Source organism: Heliconius melpomene, chromosome 12 (genome assembly GCF_056956725.1).
Source record: "Heliconius melpomene rosina isolate 202511_hmr_F chromosome 12, ASM5695672v1, whole genome shotgun sequence".
NCBI lineage: Eukaryota > Metazoa > Arthropoda > Insecta > Lepidoptera > Nymphalidae > Heliconius > Heliconius melpomene.
In genome coordinates this window covers 8909049-8933143 of record NC_140400.1, presented here as the reverse complement: position 1 = coordinate 8933143, position 24095 = coordinate 8909049, and the positions used below count along the sequence as shown (strand labels likewise).

Genomic DNA, 24095 nt, shown 5'->3' with positions numbered 1-24095 from the left:
TGTCCATGCCAACTTTGTAGGGTATTCCCCGATTACATACACAAGTACCTGATACCTGTGTGGCAACCTTTGTAAAAGTAACTAAAATGCATAATTTTTATGTTATTCACATACATTTAAGTAAATTGTGAGCTAGATTTATGTTTGTTGTGTAAAACCTGAATGTATACGAATGTTAATCTCAAAGTACTGATTTGAATAGAAAAAAAAAACTGGTTGTCTGTAAAGACGATAATTTTACGTGGTAACGTCCTAAGAAAACATTAATGAAAAATTGTATACTTTTATGAATTGAATTGAATTCTTCTTATTCTTCTTCCTCCTGGCCTTAATCCCGGCTATTGCCAGGGTCTGCCTTCCTACTCAACCTATTCCACTTTGCACGTTCTATTTCGTCCTCAGTGGTTACACCATTGGCTCTCATGTCGTGCATCACGACATCCAACCATCGCTTCCTTGGGCGTCCGGGAGGTCTCACTCTAGGAACTGGTATAGCAAGGCACTTGAATTGAATTGAATTATTGTCACTGAATAATCTAATTTTGTAAAAGCTACAGGTTAAGCAAATAGATAATATATGCGCTGAAACCTATAAAACATTATAATCACGGAGACTTAGGTCATAATGATACATTAACGCAGTCACGATTTCCAGATATGTATACCAATTAATAATTTTATTATTTAGTTTTATCATTTCAAAATGAAATTAGTAAGTAAATAATTATAGCATTTTTATAACAACCACCAGGAAATGACGTTTTTATTTTTAACTTTTTATTCAATTAAAACTTTGCTTTAATGATTCATACATTTCTTTGTTGTTGGTGTAGCCGTGTTGAAGCGAGGTTAGTGTAAGGAAGTTCATTGTAAAATCATCCTTGTAGAATAGGGATAAAATGTCTAAGAAGCTATTTTATCATTTTCCGGATACGCCCGACAGGTAGTTAAAAGAAAAATAATAAATATTCTTTTCAAAGATTAAATAAAATAATATTGTAATTAATTAAGATCTAGATTGTTAAATATAAAAAAAATCTGACTCTTCTGTACTTGAACAACGTGTTTTTTTATTATATCAAAAAATATTTAAATTATACTTGCAATTGTAACCTGTTTTTAATGTCAACTGATTTTATTAACGATTCATATTTTACACAAATATGAATTCTTTATGTTATTTTATTTGTTTATAACAACTTTTAGCAGTTTTAACTTGGAAATTACTATTTTATAAAAGTTCTTGTCGAACATTGTACTCTTCGTTTTTGTGATGAAAAAATAAATTTATGAAACTTTTATAGTTACTGGTTTGTAAACTATCAACCAACACTATCCCTCCCCTAGTATTTACTAACCCCCATTCAAATGTAACTTATGGGTAATTGCCCAAAAAAAAACCCCATAGTAACTTATGGGTAATTGCCCAAAAAAAATCTGTGTAAATTATTTTATAAAAGACTAGCGGACGCGCGCAGCTACGCAGCTTTATTTAGGGGTGAATTCTAATAAACCACGAAACATGTGTTCAATGAAATAATACTAAATTTAAAATTTTACAAAAATCGCTGGCGATTTAAAGATTTTTCCATACAAACTTTCAACCCCTTATTTGCACCCTTAGGGGGTGATTTCTAGAAAACCATGAAACACATGTTCAATGAAATATTTTTAAGAGTCTAAATTTCAAATTTTATAATAATCGGTGGCGTTTAAAAGATTTTTCCATACAAACTTTCAACCCCTTATTTGCACCCTTAGGGGAAGAATTCTAGAAAACGATGAAAAACGTGTTCAATTAAATACTTTTAAAAATCTAAATTTCAAATTTTATAAAAATCGGTGGCGATTTAAAAAAAAATCCATACAAACTTTCAACCCCTATTTCACCCCTTTAGGGTTAAAATTTTTCAAAATCCCTACTTAGTGGATGTCCAGATTACGAAAGTAAACATCTGTCCAAATTTCACGTTTCTACGCACAACGGTTACGGCTGTGCGTGCGTCTTACCTCAGTCAGTGAGGACAAGTCCTTTTATATATATAGATAAATACTATTTTATAAAAAACTTAAATGCATAAAAACTCGTATGGAGCTCAGGCACTGAACTTTAAAGGTTGACAGACTTACTTCGAAAAGGAATGCTAGTAAAATGAGCCAATGACAGAGTTTTATTTTACAAAATATACTATTTAAAAGTATTTATAGTTGAAGTTAATAACTAGTTTAACGAGGATACAACCTGTTCTTTAAGTAACATTATTTATTTTTTATTATTTATGCGGTTTTGCGGTCCATGCCAACTTTGTAGGGTATTCCCCGATTACATACAGAAGTACCTGATACCTGTGTGGCAACCTTTATAAAAATAACTAAAAAGCCTAATTTATTTGTTATTCACATACATTTAAGTAAATTGTGAGCTAAATTTATGTTTGTTATGGAAAATGTGAATGTATACGAATGTATAACATCTAAGTATATGTTCTTGAGACTATACGATGAGACATGTCTTACGTCATTAAAGCTTAAATTAAATATTTAAATTTTAAATCGACAACTAAGTAAATAAATAAAATCAGCTTCACGCTGTAGGCAAGGGTAGGCAAAGGGAACCTAGTGTTAAGACACTCCGTTCCCCACAACCGACAACTAAGTGACATGATAATTTTTACTTATCTATCTATACTAATACTAGCGGACGCGCGCAGCTTCGCTTGCGTATTTAAGGGTGAATTCTAATAACCCATGAAACATGTGTTCAATGATATATTTTTAAGAGTCTAAATTTCAAATTTTATAAAAATCGGTGGCGATTTAAAGGTTTTTCCATACAAACTTTCAACCCCTTATTTACACCCTTAGGGGGTGAATTCTAGAAAACCATGAAACATATGTTCAATTAAATATTTTTAAGAGTCTAAATATCAAATTTTATAAAAATCGGTAGCGATTTAAGAATTTTCCCATACAAACTTTCAACCCCTTATTTGCACCCTTAGGGGGTGAATTCTAGAAAACCATGAAACATGTGTTTAATTAAATACGTTTAAGAGTCTGAATTTCAAATTTTATAAAAATTGGTGACGATTTAAAAAAAACCTATACAAACTTTCAACCCCTTATTTGCACCCTTAGGGAGAGAATTCTAGAAAACGATGAAACACGTGTTCAATTAAATACTTTTAAAAATCTATATTTCAAATTTTATAAAAATCGGTGCCGATTTAATTTTTTTTCCATACAAACTTTGAACCCCTATTTCACCCCTTTAGGGTTAAAATTTTTCAAAATCCCTTCTTAGTGGATGTCCAGATCACGAAAGTAAACTTTATTCCAAATTTCACGCGTCTACCATCAGCGGTTACGGCTGTGCGTGCGTCTTACCTCAGTCAGTGAGGACAAGTCCTTTTATATATATAGATAATAAAGCGGAAGAGTTTGTTTGTTTGTTTGTTTGTTTGTTTGTTTGTTTGTTTGTTTGTTTGTTTGAACGCTAAGATCTCTGGATCTACTGGTCCGATTTTCATTGTTTTTGTTTTGTATGAAAGCTGCATTCTTCAGAAGTGCTATAGGCTATATAACATTACAATACACATATATACTAATATATTTTAAAGTACATTCTAATTTGACATGCAATTTATTCTGCCATGTTAATAACAACCGTCGTTGCTACGCGACCGCTACCGCGACGTTTTGATATTCATCCTTATGAAAATAAATATAATAGTCACTTTTTGCATTTTATCTAGATTGAAATTATAGTTTACTGTATAACATACTAATAAGTAATTAAGGAGATGTCACTGATTCGAAATGACCTAGCCTACGAGTGGTATAGTATGAGTATGACAGACGCGAACGGGCAGATGACGTTGACGGTTTTATAAATTTTCATACATTTTCGAACTTTATTTGTTGTTTATAATTAATTTAAAATACACTTTGATTCTCTTCTTATTTTATTTGATATTGCCCGCTAAAATTATCCTACTTAATAGAGAGAAATGTTTAGTTATTTCGTAGAGTCGATATCTATGTACGCACGTACGGAAAACTTTAGGTACTTTTTCTAATGTTAAGAATACCTATCCTTTAGTTACTTTTAATCCTTTTGTTAGTTCATTTCAATAACTCAGATTATTTTTTTAATAAATAAACTGAAGAGTGTGTTCAGTTCAATGAATGCAATAACTATAACCTTTGTTAATCTCAAAGTACTGATTTGAATAGAAAAAAAAACTGGTTGTCTGTAAAGTTACGGACGATAATTTTATGTGACAACGTCCTAAGAAAACATTGATGAAAAATTGCACACTTTAATGAATTGAATTGAATTATTCTTCTTCTTCTTCCTCCTGGCCTTAATCCTGGCTATTGCCAGGGTCTGCCTTCCTACTCAACCTACTCCACTTTGCACGTTCTATTGCTTCCTCGGTGGTTAGACCATTGGCTCTCATGTCGTGCATCACGACATCCAACCATCGCTTCCTTGCGTCCGGGAGGTCTCACTCCAGGAACTGGTATAGCAAGGCACTTGATTTGAATTGAATTATTGTCACTGAATAATCTAATTTTGTAAAAGCTGCAGGTTAAGCTAATAGATAATATATGCGCTGAAACCTATAAAACATAATTACGGAGATTTAGGTCATAATGATACATTAACGCAGTCACGATTTCCAGATATGTATAGCAATTAATAATTTTATTATTTAGTTTTATCATTTCAAAATAAAATTAGTAAGTAAATAATTATAGCATTTTTATAACAACCACCAGGAAATGACGTTTATATTTTTAACTTATTATTCAATTAAAACTTTGCTTTAATGATTCATACATTTCTTTGTTGTTGGTGTAGCCGTGTTGAAGCGAGGTTAGTGTAAGGAAGTTCATTGTAAAATCATCCTTGTAGAATAGGGATAAAATGTCTAAGAAGCTACTTTATAATTTTCCGGATACGCCCGACAAGTAATTGAAAAGAAATAGTAAATATTCTTTTCTTTTCAACTTTAGTTTTCTAGTCTTATAATGCTTAAATAAAATAATATTGTAATTAATTAAGATCTAGATTGTTAAAGTTAAAATTAAATAACAAAGAAATTATTTGTGTAAACAAATAATTTCTTTGTTATTTTATTTTGCTTATAACAACTCTTAGCAGTTTTAACTTGGAAATTACTATTTTATAAAAGTCCTTGTCAAACATTGTACTTTTGGTTTTTGTAATAAAAACACAAATGTTATGAACTTCTATAGTTACTGGTTTGTAAACTATCAACCAACACCAAATACCCCCAGCACACCCCCCCCCCCCCCCCTCCCCAGTAATTACCCAAAAAAAAAAACAGTGAAAATTATTTTATAAAAGTTAATAAAAATCAGCTTCACGCTGTATCTCGCACACATCGATGTAGGCAGAGGGAGTAGTACTTAACCTAATGTTAAGACACTCTGTTGCCAACTTTCCGCTGAATTCTGGAGGCATTGCGTGTTCAAAGGCGGAACTCAACGCCACGAAAAGATAATATGTAAAACGTTATAAAGATTAATTTAAAATCTTGTAGCATATAAGGAAAATTTCTATCTCGTCTAAGGACGTATCAAATGTTTATTGTGTATACATAGAAGTCAACAGGAAAATGTTTAAAATAACGTTTTTCATTAACATTCAAATGTCGTACGTTTCGCCGGAATAAGGTGACGATCTTTGCTGTTGAAATTTGTAACTGTTGATTTTTTTTTTAAATATTCTTATTATAAACATATAGTTAGCGAAATTATATACCAAAAACTCTTTATCCCGCAAATAGTAGCGTAAGCAAAGAGGTAGCTAGTATTAAATTTATTCGTTTTCCCATTTTCCGCCCAATTTTGGAGATATTGCTTGTAGAGTGGCAGAATTTAACTAGCCTTTGTATTGTTGTGAGATCGTGGAAATGGAAAAAAATCATTTTCCCAGTTCCACAACATTTGTGATTGTAAGACACTGCGCGGCTCCGACACGATTGCTCTAAAGATAATTATTATTTCTTAAAATTTACCTATGTGGTATAAGACAAGGATCGTGTAAAAGGCATTTTCTTAAATTTGAGATATCGAATATATATAATTAATAAAAAAACATTATCGGTAGAATTTAAATATGCATATAGTTTAATATATTAAGTATAAGTATCATTGAGAGAAGCGATCGTGTGCGACCAATTATCACGTTATATTTACAACATCACTAGTGATTAGCAATTGATTGTGATAACATCGACATAAATGCAGGTTAGTCGCGTCACTAATGTAATGGCGGATGAAGAAGGCAGGAAGTTTTTTAAATGGAATTGAATTATTGTAAGAATGAAAATATGTAATTTTTACATATATTGAGTAAAAGTCATGTTGATTGAAAATGATAAGTTAGGTGCTCTTTAGGTACGCTTTTGTTACTTCTTATATTTTATGATTCTATGGTTCCTATCAAGAACCCTAATTAGCTTAGTTGGTCAGAGCGCTTCTGTTTCCAGGAGGTGCGGGTTTAAATCCCGCTACGTTCAAAATTTTGATATGTTTTCTTTAAAGTATAAAATAACAAGTAAACAAATATTTGTCGTATATAATTGTCTGGAACGCATACTTTTTTATTGTCACACTATAAGATGAATGTTATATAATCTTGTTCTCCTTAGCCTAAATGTCAAACTTGTCGGACGTCGGTTATAATATAACTAGCGGACGCGCGCAGCTTCGCTTGCTTATTTAGGGGAAGAATTCTAGAAAACCATGAAACATGCGTCCAATTAAATACTTTTAATAGTATGAATTTCAACGTTTATAAGAATCGGTGCCGATTTAAATTTTTTTCAATACAAACTTTCAACCCCTATTTCACCCCTTTAGGGTTAACATTTTTCAAAAACCCTTCTTAGTGGATGTCCAGATTACGAAAGTAAACATCTGTTCAAATTTCACGTTTCTACCATTAGCTGCGGCTACGGCTTACGGCTGTGCGTATATATAGATAAAGGATGCAGGATGCATATACGCATAAATTTACCTCATAATGCAATTTACCTTGTGCCTTAAATAACTTATTCTTACATAATAATATTTATGCAATATAATTTTTTTACAAAGGGTAAAATGAGACACTATTATATACTACGGCTCCGCTGTCTTGCAGTTCGTCTTACTGCCTGTCTGTCATCACAGATGGCGTATTTGAGGCTTGAGGCTGTTGCGGCTAAAGGAACAAATATTAAAAATCTGAAAAAAATAAATATTTAAGAGGTCGTTTTTGTATAATATATAATGGTCAGTAACCTTTCATGTGTAATTCCGACTGTTAGATTTCGTACTGTTAGATTCGTTTTCATTTGTGATGAAAATAATTAATTCCGCCTAGTGGTGATCGACTGCAGCCAAAAGCTAATCCACACAGATTATTTACTATAGCTTAAAGGTCATTATGGCGTAGGGGCTCAATCGTGTGACTGTAAACGCAATGGTTGTGGGTTCAATTCTCACTGGGGTGATTGAAATTAATTTTTTTTTTCTCTGGTTACGAGGCAAAGCGTGGCGCTGATGTCCGCAGCTTAACACGTAATGCCTCAAGAATTCGGTGGAAAGTAGGGAACAGAGTGTCGTAATGTGAAGGAAGTGCCTTTACATTAGATTACCCTCTGCCTACTAAGCTCAGAGCGGGATACAGCGTGAAGCAAAAAATATATATTTGTGTATAAAAAATCCCTAGTAGGTACAAAACAAGTCTTTCCTTGCCCTATTTTTCTCATGTTAAAGAGATGTTGCGTTCGTATAAAAAAAGTGAACGCAGTGTGTGTACTTCATTCACATTTAAATATACGAAAATTAATTACATTATTTTTTATAGGCACTTTTTAATTAGAAATTAGAAATATGATTTGAATTCGTTGAAGTTGCCTGGTATTAGGTTTTCTCATCCCAATTCGTTAGTTTATTTCTTTAGCTATTTTTCTTAAGTAACTGTTTACAAGGGGCGACCGTCACGCACCGTAATGTTTATTGATCACTAAATATTGTTAAAACAAAAAATATCTTAATAAAATAAGGAATTTTCAAGTTAATTTTACTTCCTTATTCTCATTTTATAATTCATTTAGATTTATTTGCACCTAATAGTTTATAATAAGTAATTAAAGAAATTACGACGACATAGCGTGTATTGTAAGAAATATAGGAATATAAAGAAAAAAAGAAGAGAGCGTGAAAAAAGATTTTTTATTAAAAAAGAAGAGTTTTTTTTCTGCATAGCATAATACAAGATTTCTCCTACATTGCGTGATGAGTAATGGAACTTGAAGCTGTATTTGTCTTAAGAGAGCGGGGAGATTTGAGGAAAAGTGTTAAATATAATTACCCTAAGTGGCGATTTAACCCACAAGCAAAGCCCGTACGAGTACAGTCTGTTTTTTTTTGATGTCAAAACACTCCGTTCTTCATTAAAACACTTCTGCTCTCCATTTTCCGTCGAAATTAGTCTCATTATGTCATAGTGACAAACCCGTACTTATATAAAGAAACCATTCCTGAGTTACTGACAGACACAGCACAGGCAAAATTAAGTGGGGGCGGAGTAGAACACTAGAATTTGGCATGAGGATGCTTGGAGAACCACTAAGGACAGCGATATGGAGGATTTCCAGAAATTACAACGGGAACGGGAAAAACAATAACGTAAAACATAAAAATACGTTTTATAGTGCACACAAACTATAATAATTTTATAATCTTAGTATGGTTTGTTTGGTAGAGTTTCTTCTAAACAAACGAGCGAAAGAAGCGAGAAACTAGTATATCTATTTTTGTACCTGTATATTAAACGCAATGAGGAGTGAAGGTCCTTCCATGGTTTTTCAAGCAATGGCGTATCCGACAAGGTTAGCGATTAGTTTTGCTCGATTTTAAATCTACAGCTAATAATGAATATAGCTGATTCAGTATATTTTTTCTAAGTAATATAATTATATACCACACTTTCATTTCTTATTACCTACCTACTTACTTGTTTTTAAGTTAATTTGCATGTTTAGTTTTCTTGGAATTTATAGAAATGCTCATTTGGTATAATTAATAATTTATAATTAGTTTGGTATAATTTATGACAAGAAAATATATTTTAAAAATTATTTATATACAATTATTTATTTCCAAACCAGGTATAGCTATATTATTGCTAAATATAAGCTAAATATCTATAATGATTATTATATCCACATATATACTCGTATGAATTGATATTTATTCATCTACTACTACACTACAACAAGCTAATACATGATAATAATAAGAAATTAATTGTAATTGTGCCTGTAAAATTCGATTTCCATCATTAGACCCTGACATGGGACCAATAGGCAAGCATCTACTCTCATTCAAACAAAAAAAAAACAAACTAGTCCACAAATTATGCAGGAATCGACGGATAAACTTAAAAAATATAGTTTACGGATATAGAACCTTCTTTTTGAAAAAAAAGTCATGTAAAAATATGCGAAAATTGGGAAAGAGGGCGTCCTCATACGGGAACCTAGTGGTTCCCTCTCCCTACTTTGCTAATGTGACGTCCATTTACTTTATTTATTGTGTCACAACTGGTAACAATTATTTGCTTTTTTGCAATAAAGTAAAGTGGATTGCTCATTTTTCACAACACAAGTGAAACGTAAACACTGTTGTATTATAAAGACATTTACTTCTTGTTATTTTCTAGTTGTCTCTTGTATCCGTAGTCTTAGCTTGACCTATAAGTTTAAATTGTAGGTTATGGCTATATTTTTTTTATATTAAATGTAAATAAAATTATAAAATGATTATTTTCTTAATTGATTATTATTTTTAGGTGTTTTATATTTATATTAAAAAATTATAAAGTTTCCGTTTACTATGTAACTACTGAGACAATTTATTTTATACCTCGTAATGGAAAGCAGTAAAAATATTAAAAAGTTAAAAATAGGTTTTTAACAAGAATTTTAAATTAGGACATTGCAGTACAATCATCAGGACCAATTGCTCATCACCCAAAGGATGAAGGTATTAAGGAATCTTCCTACTGGAGTCACACACTCAGTACAAAAGATCTAGAGCGACCACTTAAAGTGAATCACGTAATTGACGTCCCGGGGAAGTGTAAATTGCTGTTATAAATAAATTACTTAACTATATTGTTGTGCCTATTTGTGATTTTTTTAATATTTATTTTAAGCGTAAAACAACATTAGTGGAGACAGTCTAGTAGTACAATATAATTTTTTTCACTGTCTGTTTATTTAGGAAACTTGATTGGCGAAATGGATAAACAAAAATAATTTTATAGTAAACTTGTTTTACAAATTAATTTATTTGTGTACAGTTAGACACTTCCTAATTATATTTCAATGTTATTTTTTAAAACTATTTTCATTTATATATTAAAAAAACATATAGACGAATTGATATCTTTCTCTATTTCGAAATTGGTTAAGGAAGAATGAATGTTTTTCAAAAAGAAAAACTCGATAACAGAAGTTAGTATATATTTTTAAATTACGAATCAATTGGAAAATTTTCTAGAAACTAAAACAATAGCTTTAAAATTACTTTAGAATACTGTACTTGTGTATATTTGTTTTAACAATATGTTATGACAAGTTTCTCAATTTAACAATTTTAATCTATTATATACAATATGACGTGATTTTTTTATTTATTCAAATGTTTTCATTATTTTTTGTTTTATTTTCAGGTAAGTTTACCTTTACAAGGATAGAAAGCATCAAATATATCTCTAATGTCAGTCGTGTAAGTGTTATGAACAGAATATATTAATTTAAGAAACTACTTATACTAGAATTCCGTGGATTCACCTTAGGGGTGCCAGGCTCATTTTTATGATAGTGGAAATCGAACCCACTGTTCTGTTCTTAGGATATGGTGTTCCGAGCGTGCCAATGGAGTCCTAATCACTTCGCTAATGTCAAGTTGTATGGAGAAGATATGCACAATAGAAGAATTAAATAGATATAACGCTGAAATACTGCTTTCAGCTATGAAATAAAAAATCAATATTTACAAATACTCGTATATGTAACAGAGGATTAGTATACCTAAGTAATATTTAAAAAATCGAACCAACAAGTATCGTGCTTACATACAGTCGTCACATTGCTTTACTATGACATCAATGGTCCTAATAATATTATTATTGTATACAATACGTATTACATTACATATTTTCTCTACTTGCCTTATCAGTTCCCTACCTCGAGTCACGTTAAAATAATATGTTACTTTTATTATACTAAGCAAGTCATATGTAAACATGCGTGTTACTCGCTTCGATAAGGTTTTTCTATAATTTTTCACGGTTTTACATACTCGCTCTAAAACTAAATATTTCGTTTCTGCGATATTTTTAACGTATTCTTATTTAAATGTGTGCTTCAAAAATATGCCTCTGTCGAATTGTTTTTTTTTTTAAATATATTTTTTCCTAATACTTATGCATTGATCAAATATATTCAATTCCGCCAAATTTCTTTCTGCCAAATTCTCAAGGAATTGTATACAGTGGCGGAACTCAACGCTGCGCTATGCCGCGGTAGCATGGGGAGGAAATTAATGAAAAATATTAAATATTTCATCCTCCCGAGTGAGAATCGAACCTAACAACATAGCGTTTAAAGACGCACGCTTTACGGCCTCGAGGTAATAAATAATAGTTAAATTTTGATAAAACTTTGTAGTTTTAATAACTAAAGTTTAAATAACACAAATTTGATCTATATTTACTTAATGTACAATGTTATACTATTATTCCACTAACAAAAAGTTTTTGTTTTTCTTTTTTTGCGATAATTGTCAGTAAAAAACGAGACCTAAAGAGAATCACAATAGTTCATACTTTTTTGCTGTTCTTGTGTCTAGGTTATTTTTTGATGCACGCTGTAACGTAATAAATAAAAGATTGATAGGGTACTCTATATTTAGGAGATTTGGAGGTCGTTCTGACGCAGTGGTACAGCGTGTGGATGCAAGCGCGAGGGCTGTGAGTTCGATTCCCAGCTCTGGTAACAAAACAAAGCGCGGCGGTTAGTTCCGCCAACCAACACACATATAATAATTGTTAATCTATCAGAGCTACATTTAAATTAACTAATTCAATTATATTATAAATAGCAAATAGCATCTCATTTTTTCATTTGGCATCTCTAGTTATATTTTCGAGATGCTTATTATGCTTATTTATTGTTTTAAGATTAAGTTCGAAGTGTACATTTAAAATTCAATATTTATATGGTAGAGAACCATCACAACAACAACAACAACAAGAACAACAACAACAACAACAACACTTCATACTATGTCATGTAATTTTGTGTAATTTTTGCGTAAAATAATACGAAATAAATGACCATTTATCTTAACGTAATACGGCCTTAAGGTATTTTGAAACAATCGCGTGCTAACATCGCATGTTAGAACACCTAAGCCTATATTTTAGGCCAAATGGAAAATATTAACCTCAACTAATTTAGTATTATTAGAAATGTAACTATTATTTAATTATTTTGTTATATTTAAAAAATATATTGAAATATTTATTTATTATTTAAACTAAAATCTTATAGCGATACTTGCATTATTTACACCATCACAGTGCAATTCGCATAAACAATAAGGAAAAGTCATTTGAAAATTATTATTTATCACCTTTTTTAAATATTTTATTTTAAACTAAACTTTAGAGATAAAACGTAGCGTTAAATTTCAATTTCAGTTATCTCGAGATACTCTGTTGTTTATAATTTAAAATTACAGTTATATATTAACAGATATTAAATAATAGTTAGATGTTTGTTTTTTTTAAATATTTAAATTAAGTCAGCAAACAAACAAAACAAAAGCAAATATGCTAACGAAACTGGATTGTAACTTGAATTATTTATATGGAAAAATATACGTTATGACTGTATAACATAACAATATTTCCGTAAAAATATCAATGGCCCTGACATTACAGTGATTAGTTTTACATAATATAAATTTGTATTGTTTACATAGTTTAACTAAAAAAAATTTATAATTTAATATTTATAATTAATATATATTTTGTTGAAATACAAGATTTTTATTAGCAAGTGTCTATTATCGTATCGCATCCCTTCAAAATAATACTATGTAATTAACTTGGTTTCATTTATATATTTAAACTAGTGGACCGAAACGCGGCTACGCCCGCTTGAACTATACGAATATTTATTAAATATATTTATGAAATTATTTTCAGTTTTCAATAGAGAGATGCGGTAAGCAAGCTCATTTTGGGTGATATTTTCTAACAACAAACTTTGCAAATCGTTGCTTAGCAACGGTCGCATAGCGACGGTTGTTATTAACATGGCGGAATAAATTGCATGTCAAACTAATAAGTGTTTTAATATATTGGTATATATTGAAAATATTACAAATGTGAGAAAAAAAAGTATCCTATGTTCGTCCCGAGACCCTCAAGTATCTCTATATGACTGTTTTATCACAATTAAATTAGCGGTTTGGCCCTGATTGCGTAAAAGACAGACAGACAGAGATTTACTTTCGAATTTATAATAAATTTTCAAATAAAAATAATTATTTAAGAAAAATATATCGCATGTTATGGATTACTAACCTCATTCAATTCCAGCGCAATTCTTTATTTCTCTGAAAGATATTAACTCGTAAATGTCAATTGTTTTACTTTAATTTTATTATTTTTTATTACCTTCGGTATTTTTATATCGTGTTCTGATTTAACCAGTATTTACCTGTCAAGGATAAAGAGCTTTTTCCTGGTGTTAATCCAACTTATAATAAAAGAAATAAATGAATGTTTCCGTTTTACGCCTTGTAACGCCTGTAAATGAGATGGCTTTGTAATTTTTCTTGCATATTTGGATTCACTTGAACTCTACGAAGACATTTTTTGGACAAATGCTATAAATACTAAGTTTTAATATGTATTGCCCTTTTTTAAGGCTTCCGTACCGCAAAAGAAAATAAAGAGGCGAAACTGCCTCAACTTGTATGGAATTCGCCGCGTAATAAACACCTGTAGAGTATTTTTTTCCGTTGCATCTAAAATTATGAAATTTGGCAAGACGTGAGAGCTCACAATACAAGCAGAGGAAAAAATCCACAAACTGGAAAGTTATAGGAATATCATAAAAAAATACACACTCATATTTGTGGTTCATTTCATGCAAAATGAGTGCACAAGCTTTGTTTGTCAGCTTTTATGACTGACTCGTACTTGGTTAAAATGTCTTTAATTAGTGGTCATTTTAAATTTAGATTAGAATTACACTAAGCTTACTAAGAAATAATTGTACAGAAAAATCTACCATTTTGCCTTTAGATGACGAATATAACAAACAGTACTGCACAATAAAAGTTGTTTATCATAATTACAACCTCATTTCTAACGGGCAGGCGTGACGATTTTCATTAGGTGAATGCCCCGCTCGATTCATTCCATATATCGGAAAATCTTTTCCATATATCGGAAAAATCTATTTATGTAATTTTAAGTTAAGTTACATATGTATAAACTCTAAATAAAGTGTAAAAAGAGGACGTCGTAGCACAGCGGCACAACGTGTGTCTTGAGAGGTTATGGATTCGAATAAATGAAATGAAATTAGAATTATTTAATAGAAGTTACTAGAGCGAACAAATGAAAATAATAATACGGAATGAAGTAACAGAGTGTTTTAACAAAAGGTTCTATCCACTCTGCTATGCTGCGTAAACAAAAAAACATATATTAATAATATCCTATAGATAGATATTAGCTAGTACATAATTTAAATATTTGGACTACATACTTTAATCCTTAACCGCTATTCGCGAGAACTAAACTCCTTCGAGTAACTAGGTCGAGGTATTGTTAAACGAGAGTCCCGTTTCCTATTGTTATTATGAGTAAGCAGTAGTAGAGGTATACCTGTTGCCGCCAGCTATAACACGAGTTAATCTTAATGAAAAGCGATTGTAGCAGTTTCAATTGGTATACTAATATATATATATATATTAGTATACCTACATATATATATATATATATATATGTAGGAAGTTAGGAAGTCGTCGTAGCCCATCGGCACTGTCCGGTTGTGGGTTCGATTCGCTTTCGGGGGAATAAAATGTTTTCATTTCCTTGGTGAAGCTAGTGTTCCACCATTCAACACGCAATGTCTTGAAAATTAGACGGAAAGTGGTTCCCGTTCGTTTCCGACGGCAACGGTAACGGTTCCGTTGGTTTAGTAGATACTAATTTATCGGTCGTCATATATTGGATTTTGATAAAAGATTACTCTATGATAATCGGAATTATTATTTACTAAAAAAATATGTATGAAAGAAATATTATGCAAACATAATTATAAAACACTAAAACACTGTATTGATTTGATATACATATAAGCTGGCAACCCTGATGAAACCCACCCACTCTTAGATCGTGTTTCTTTGTCATTTAGAAACGTTATACTGCACCATTAGTTACATATCGATAATCGTGTCGATCTGAATATTTCTTGGAAAAACCACCAGCTTCAGATGTATTGTAAACTGGGAAAAAACAATTTATTTCATTTGTGTGAAATTTTAATTAAAAAAATAAACATAATTACAACGTTATATAGTAATTTTAACGAGATAAATATTTTTTATTTCAATAATATCCATCCAGCTGCGTAATTTAAATAATAAAATAGACAAGTAACGATTTTTAAATTTTTATATAGAAAATGAAAATTATTATTGCAATATTTTTAAAACTATAATCATTCGCACTAAACGGATTTTTTGGTCATACAAAAATAATCACATTACAATAATGCTTTTCCAACTGGACCATAATGATCTTATTTTTTAATATGAATCCTACCTACATATAAACCGCATACTAAAAAGAATCACGATGGGTTCTAGGTGTGGGCTCTGTACAATTACCTACATCCGGCATAATGAGTTGAAGCTTGTTATTCAATGATACTGTATCACGTTGCATGTCCCACCTTTAGTACCTACTTGCTTTGTCATACAAATAAGTGTATATCCACTTTTGTTAGTTGGGTTATCTCATAGATTATTATAATATATTTATTTATATATAGGTAATTTGTTCCTTTCCTTGAAATTTGAAAATTGGTCTTTTTTCTTCTGATGATTAACTCTTCCCATATTCGCTTTATCAGTAGCATCCTCACCTCTTTTATGAATGTAGAATTTATTGTCTTTATAATGCCAGAGAGGCAGTTATTTTGTAGCATGTGTGAGAAAAGAATAAACCTTAATTTTATATAAATTCTTAAAAAAACAGATACCGGCAGAGTTTTGCAGCGAGATCTTAGACCATCAGGAGAATTACAAAGATGTTTGTAAAGTTTCATCTAATATTTCTCCGTTTTCCTTTTTTTTAATCTCTTCAATTAAATTGCACGATTTAATTGTTAATTTAAACTTAGTTTTATTATTTTTTATATTATCTTTATTTATTTCGCCCCAATGCTTTCAAACAGTATTCTAAAGTACCTAGACCTTTTGTAGAAAAAACACTATTTTGTTTCTAAATTGAGCACGCACCATGTCAGACATAATCACGTGCTGAATCCATTAAGTTACTCAATATGCAAACTTGCTAATGTGTGGTCGGTGCTATTCATTCGAAAACGATTTTATATGGATAATCTTTTTAAGAAATCTTAATCTTAATCTTAAGAAAAATAATAAAATATAATATAATATTTTATTTTAAAGGTTTTGCTAATAAATGAATCTATCGCAAATTTTAAAAGTTGAAAATTTGTAGATAGATTCATTAGGAAAATATATTTTTTTTGTTAAAAGTCTTTAATAACCTATATTATTACAGCAAATGACATCAAATTAATGCTAAGTTAATGTTTCCAAAAATTTTAAATCATTCTACTAAATTAACCCATTAATATTTTTTGTTCGTTAAGAATTGGTTATTAAGTCATCTTATTCTAAGTACAATGCTAATGCTCTATAAAACATTTAAAATAATGGCACTGAAACTATATTTTTATCACACTAGCCTTTACCTGTGGCTTCACCCGCGTAGATTAATGAAGACAATTTACATTATTATATCATCGAAATTAACAATATGAATATGCATTAAAAAATAATAATCTGCGTGTAGCAATGGCACTGCATTTGAGAGTAAACGCGACGGTTATGTGTTCGATTCGTGTTAGATGGTTTTAATTCTCACTCAGGGCAATTAATTATTTTCACTTCTTCGCTCTGGTTATAAGACAAAACGCAGAGTTAAGTTTCGCCAATCAGCTTATAATGTTTCGATAATTGGGTGGTGCGTGGAAAACGGAGTGCCTTAACAACTATGATCCTTCTGTTTCCCCAGTCGTGTGCAGACTTCGGGTACAGAATTGTATAAGCGCCATCTACTATATAATAGGCGAACTATATTAATTTGACATTATTAAAGTTCCGTTTTGCGTCGATAGATGGCGTTCTCAGTACGTTAGTGTGAAACTAGATGGCGCTACGTGGCCTGCCCTAGCCGACGACCTTGCTGCACTTTATCAGTATCGTCATCCGTACGTAAATAGGAGGCTCGGCAGTGATTAACGATAATTCGAAAGCACATATGTTTTATTTATATCTAAAATAAGCATCTTTACATTTCCTTGTCAATAATTATAGAACAAAAGTGTAATTAATTCTATTATTGCATCAGGCCTTTTTTTGCCATTCAGACAGAGCGAAGTCTTCAGTTTTTTTGTTAACTTATTGTTACTGTATGTTTGTTTCCCGAGTTATTAATATAATAAAATAAATATATACAAAATTCTTCACTTTCCTTCCAAATCAGAGATATTAAGGCGCTTCATCTACACGTAATCTCTCTTTAAACTGCAAACTGTACTAATGCAACCTGAAATAGCGAAATAAAATAATATTTTTAATAAACGTTTTTCAAGAGATTGTCGTACTGAGTACTCACAACAATTTCGTGTACAATCAGACACTACATCTACCCCACGCCGGCATCCCAGACATCATACCGTTGCTTTGTATACAAAATTATAAATATAATTAACGATTCGCATTTTTTATATACATACAAATTTAGCACTTGCCCATTGATCTTAACGTTTGCAATTCAATACAAGTGAACGAAATCATATTTCAAAATCTCAAAGGTTATTGAACTGCGTTTTTTTAGTTTGATTTAAATCATAATTCATCGTAATCTCGGTGTGTTGAAAAAGCGTTTACTAAGACTGGTTATAAATGAACGTTTCTGAAATGCTATAGGAATACAAAATAAAAGTTTTAAGAATTTCTTACTAAATTTAAATTTTATGGAATGAATTCAAGAGGAAGTTAATTTTATGCTTAATATACTTAGATATTAAATCGATAATCGCAGATTATCATTCTAAAGATTGATTAATAATTGTTTCTAAGTGTTTGAGAATAAAGTAGTACATTTCTTTAGTAAGGATCTATCTAGATACTTTAATAAGAAAATTTACATATATCTTTTTGGCTCAGTAAAACATTACATTAGGTCATTTCTTATCCGTATTTTTTTTGACTGTTTACTGATAGTGATGGTACTGATGATATTTATCAGGGATTTACTAATTAAAAAATAAATACGATTTCTAAATATAAGTATATTTTTTCTGCCTACCTATAGGTGTAGTGTCTACTCTATTTTATTAGTAATCCTCAAAATTTCAGCTTTGTTAAAATGACGTAGGTCAGAGCGCTCTGGGATCTCAGTCTATTACAATGTACAATGTATCTATTGAATTACTTTAGCTTGAACGGTCCTTTATAAGATGATTACGAGAAAAGATTAAATAACTGTCGACAGTATCTAAGTTCCTCATTTATAAAAAAATATTAAAAAGCTCCTATAACTTTTAAATGGTTTTTATGTGATAAATACTACAGAACCAATATTTTTTTTTTATATTAACAAATGTGAAACGATTCAAGTTTTTCATAGAATTGTTTTTATTGTCCATACAAAATTACGACAACACGACAAAATACTTGGAAAATTCATCATTTGTTATTTCGTGGTGGTACAAATATTCTAAACTTAAAAAAAATATTTACAAAACCACTCTACTTAATTTATGGTACAGATGTAATCAAATGTTTTAGAAAACTTAATTCAGATACACTTGCATAATAAAATTAAAATTATTCTAAATTGTTAGTTATTAATTTATTTAATTACCTTATTCAAATTCCTTGATACAAAAAATAAAAAAAGCTTATTTCTAATAGATGTTCCACACAGAGTAGAGTAAAAGCAATAGCGATATACAGTTTTTCAGCGTTCACAGTTGAGTTCAGTAAAAACTCGCGATGACGTCACAGCACGCCGCGGTCGCGTGCGCTCCACACCCCCGCCCCCCACGTATATTTACGACTGCCCCACGCCGGAGAGCCAGCCAGTAGCCACTACACTCGCCGCTCGTCAGTCGTGAACCGATTCTCCTAGTTTTCACAACCATCGCGATGAAATTCCACCTAATCGCTAACGTTGGTACTGCCACCAGCGTCACGTAAAAGCAATTTTACGTTAACGTTATTACGTTTTCTTCTGTGTTCGGGTTTTTTTTTCATAATTTTTCATTTTTTTTTACTTAATTAAATACAAATAAATAACAATATGGTATCGAATCGTGGAGCGCACGTGCTGGTATGGGATCAGCCTGGACTGGAAGACCAGAGACCCAAGAGATACAGTGGTGAGTCAGAATGACGTCACGGGTATTCTCCAGTTTGCTTATCGCGCTGTCGGCATTGCTTTTGATAAATTCGGACCGGCTTTATTATAATTGGATTATATTTACACGATTTTGCAATTGCACTTGAAATACTGAAATATTGTTACTTATTCGCTACTTTTTTAATAGAAACACAGATTAATGAAACTTGAACGTTTATATAAAGATATTATATATCTTTTATATAAATATATAATAAATATTATATAAATAAATTTCCTACATCCAACAAGTAACAACAAAATGTTACTGTTTATTCGATAGTAAATCAAACAGGTGTTAAATCAATATGTCGTATACGTCCACACGGTGGTTCATTCACGGCCTCCGTTTTTGAACTATTTCTAGAAATATCAAAGCGATATTTACATAATAAAACAATGTCGAGTTTTTCTTGGTAATTTTCAACATAACCTATCGTTTGTTCACGTGGGAACGCAAAAAATGCTACTTTAATGTTACTTAGCACGTGGTAGTTCATTGAAAATTTACATAATTTGCTAAAAAACTAATTTTCTTTAATTTTTACATATAATTTCCTTATTTTATAACAAACAGTCTATGAATATTATTTTAGGTCAAAATTATTCAGTAGGTAAAAATGCTGGCGACACGTAAGCGCCTTTCAAAATTCACGTGGTGAGGTGAGATGGGGCGACTCTAGAATAAAATATAATGTTGATATCAAATGAAGTTGTCAATTATAAATAAAATAAAATAAATTTCATTTTTTATATATACAACATTGAATTTTCCATTTTTATTAAGAGTTTACATTTATTAGAATTTAACACTTAAAGTATTGAAATCGTGGTGGCCCAGGGGCATAAGCGTGTTTTGTAAACACAAGCTGTAAGCGTGACTTTTGTGGGTTCGATTCCTACTCGGGGGAGTGAAATATTTCATATTTTCGATTCCTCTAAGAAAAGCAAGGTTGAGTACCTTCGTCCCATACGCAATGCCTCGAAAATTCGGCGGAAAGTGTGAAACAGAGTGACTAAACACTAGGTGCTCAGGTTCCCTCTGCCTACACGCCTACGTGAAGCTACAAAAAAAAGTTAACTTACAATTATAGTCTATCTATAATTGTAACTTGATTGGATTTGCATAAGTAAAGAAATGAGTTCATTTAAAAAAAACATCTTGTCACACTTTGTCTACCAGAGCGCAGAAATGAACATAAATATAATAATTCCCCTAAGTGGGGATAGAACCCACGACCAGTGCCTTTATAGTGGGTGTACCAAGTACCAAAGCGTCTCGGCCTCGAATATTATTGTTGAAATTATGGTTTAATTCGTTCGACGTCTAGAATTTGCAATCACTGTGCATTATACAATATTATTTACATTTTGGTCCTATAGCTCAGTCCTTTGGTCCTTTTTTATTCTAGATTTAAATTACTTATTAAAATCTACAATAAAAAAAACACAAACAACTTTTATTCTAAACTATTGTAAATTTAACATTTGCAATTTAAATTATTTTTAGCGATTATCATGCGTCAGTCTGTTTAAACATACATAAAAAGAAAATTAAAATTCCTTAAACAAAAATTTAAAAGAAAAATACAAAACTCTTATTCATAAACTTACCTCTTTTTATATTATTTAATCTGTCTGCGAGAGGTTACGCCGTACGCAATAAAACAATACAGTATATTGAAGAAGAAGAAATGAATTATGGATATTTGTACCTTTCGTAGAAATTTTTATATTTCAATTGCAAACTCGTAATATTTGACACTCTCACGATCTCATGATTTCCATTTTTAATCTGCATTTTTTAATTATAAATATTTTTTTATCTGTAACTCTACTTATTATCTTTTTTAATACGGTACATTAAAATATAAATTATTTATGTTAATTTTACTTGTAACATTTTTCTAAATTAATAATACTAATAAGTTCCTTGTATTTAAACTTGATAAGTCATAATTTTATAAAATTCTCGCCGAAATAGATAATGTAATGCATATTTTATTGCAATATTTGCTTAAAGTGTATATAATTATAAAAATATAATGCACATTTTATTACATTACAAGTATTCATTACTAAAGGTTACAGTTCCATCTTATATTACGAAGTGAATTTTCCTTGAGAACTTAATTAAAAGAATTCCGTTATTGTGCTACCGGTACAGGAAAATAAATAAATTAATTGATACTACCTATATTTCATATATAGGTACACTTCCTTAAATATGGAAAATCGTCAATGCGAAGTGGTTTAAAAGTAACAGGAACTTAGTTTAGACGTTTAGACGTCTCCTAATGTTTGTTTTTATTCTTTTAATCATCGCAGGTACTTATGATGTTGATAAGATATACGTTCCGGAATTAGCTAATAAACCTGTCGAGTACCAGTAAATTGCAAGGCTAAGGCTTATACTAATAGATATTGTTTCTTTTTTATCTATGTAAAATTAATTTTAGTGATTCATTTAATATTGAGATCAAATATGATATAACAAATAACGATAATAAATAAATGATAACGAAAATTCTTTAATTTTTATATTATGCTACATAATTCATTTTCGTCTAATAGTGCAGAAAACCGTCGCGCTTTATATTTGTAGAGCATAAAAGATCGTTTCTTTTAAGTAAATTGTTCCCTAATAAATATTTATATACATATTTAAAAAAGATAATATTACAGTTAAAGACAAAAAACTAGACAATGCTTAATAGTTTGTTAATAAGAATTATTAAAAACCAATTTGCGCAAAATATGTTTTGATATGTAGAGCCTTTTCACTAATACGACATTAGTGAAAAGATACGATCAGCATAAAGTTATTGCTTAAAATTATTATAAACTCTTTCGATTTAATGACATTATAACAATATCCGATACTGGGAAACGAAAATTTGCATTTTCATATACCTATAAAGAAAGATATAGAACAATGAGTCCATCGTTTACGCTGTGTGGAGACAAATTCAAAATCAAGGTCATTTAGACCATTATCGCAGACTAGAAGGTGTGACGGCTTTTTTATACTCCAGTTTATTATGTTTTTTTGTAATTAATGTATAAATGTTACCTACAAAAGTATTCGAATCTTAACAGGTAGGAATCCTAGTAACAATTAAGTTCTTTTATTTTTTCTTTCTTCCCTCTTCGAGTTGTTAAGTGATGAAATTTTATACATTATCAAATATATGATTGTGAAGTATAATTTACAATTTAATAACTATACCTAACAAGATAATATGAACGATATTAAATTAATTAAAAAGAAAAATCTCACAAGCTGCAGTCTAGTTTTCCTTGTCTTCAACTTCCTCGAGCATGAGCTATGAAGTAATAGATAAAAATATGGCGAAATTTATGATAAATTGCAGTATTTGATAAAATGTACATATATATTTAGGTGAGTCACTTCTTTCATAGTGCAGTACAGCGTGATGATTGCGCATATGTAGAAAAAACCAAATAAATATTATCAGTTTCGGTAAAGATAACAATTTAATGCGTTCACTATCTATTTATGATTTTTTCTGTGTGCTAACTTTTAAATTAGTTTGGAAAAACTTGAATAATCTAGACTTTTATAGTCACCACTATCATTTCTTAGTTTTAATAATAAAACTACTTACCTAATAAAAACATTGTTAAATTTATATAATTTTCTCATAACTACTACTTTTTAAATATAAACTGATTTCACTACATTGACCGTAAATAAGTATCAATATTACGCAAAATTTTAAATTAAAATATCATATTGATAAAGACATTTATGTCTTTTTTTTTAAATTAAACCATGTAACAGACATTTCACAGACATCTTAAACATCACTGTTACACAACACTACGAAATAACGTTAGGTTCTGGAAATACATAAAATACCAAGTGTTAGTTAATATACTTCTTGGGTTGTAAAAATAAATACCTAAAATTATATTATAATAAGTAAGTGACATAATTTTATTTATTAGTTTAAAGAAAATGACGTTAAGATCCTTTTACAATTATTATTAAAACTGGTTGAAAATATTTTTACTCTAAAATAATTGAATTATTTAGGTATCTGAAAGATTTAATTGCTTTAAAAATACTCCGCTCTATAATTCTTAAGTAAAAAGAATTTATTAGAAGAAAATTCCCCTTAAACATATTCGCACCTGTGATACTTTCGCTTTTTACTAGTAATAAATAGAACAAGGTTATGCTAAAAATTCTGAAAAAAAAAACCTTGTATAAATGTATACGGCGTTAATT

The 24095-nt window shown here is 30.2% G+C and overlaps 1 protein-coding gene across 2 annotated transcripts in view; it reads left to right on the top strand.

Annotated features, from left to right (window-relative positions):
* The window catches only part of Picot (putative inorganic phosphate cotransporter protein picot), a 49172-nt gene that overhangs the window by 13138 nt on the left and 11939 nt on the right, over positions 1-24095 (top strand). Inside the window, exon 1 of one of the 2 annotated variants that reach the window (XM_085194306.1) lies at positions 19526-19820. The exons of the other annotated variant lie outside the window; for it this stretch is intronic. Within the exon in view, the coding sequence (XP_085050432.1) occupies positions 19742-19820 (79 nt within the window). The 5' untranslated portion in view covers positions 19526-19741. Of the gene's footprint in view, positions 1-19525; positions 19821-24095 lie in introns of those variants that run through there. 2 annotated transcript variants of the gene reach the window in all.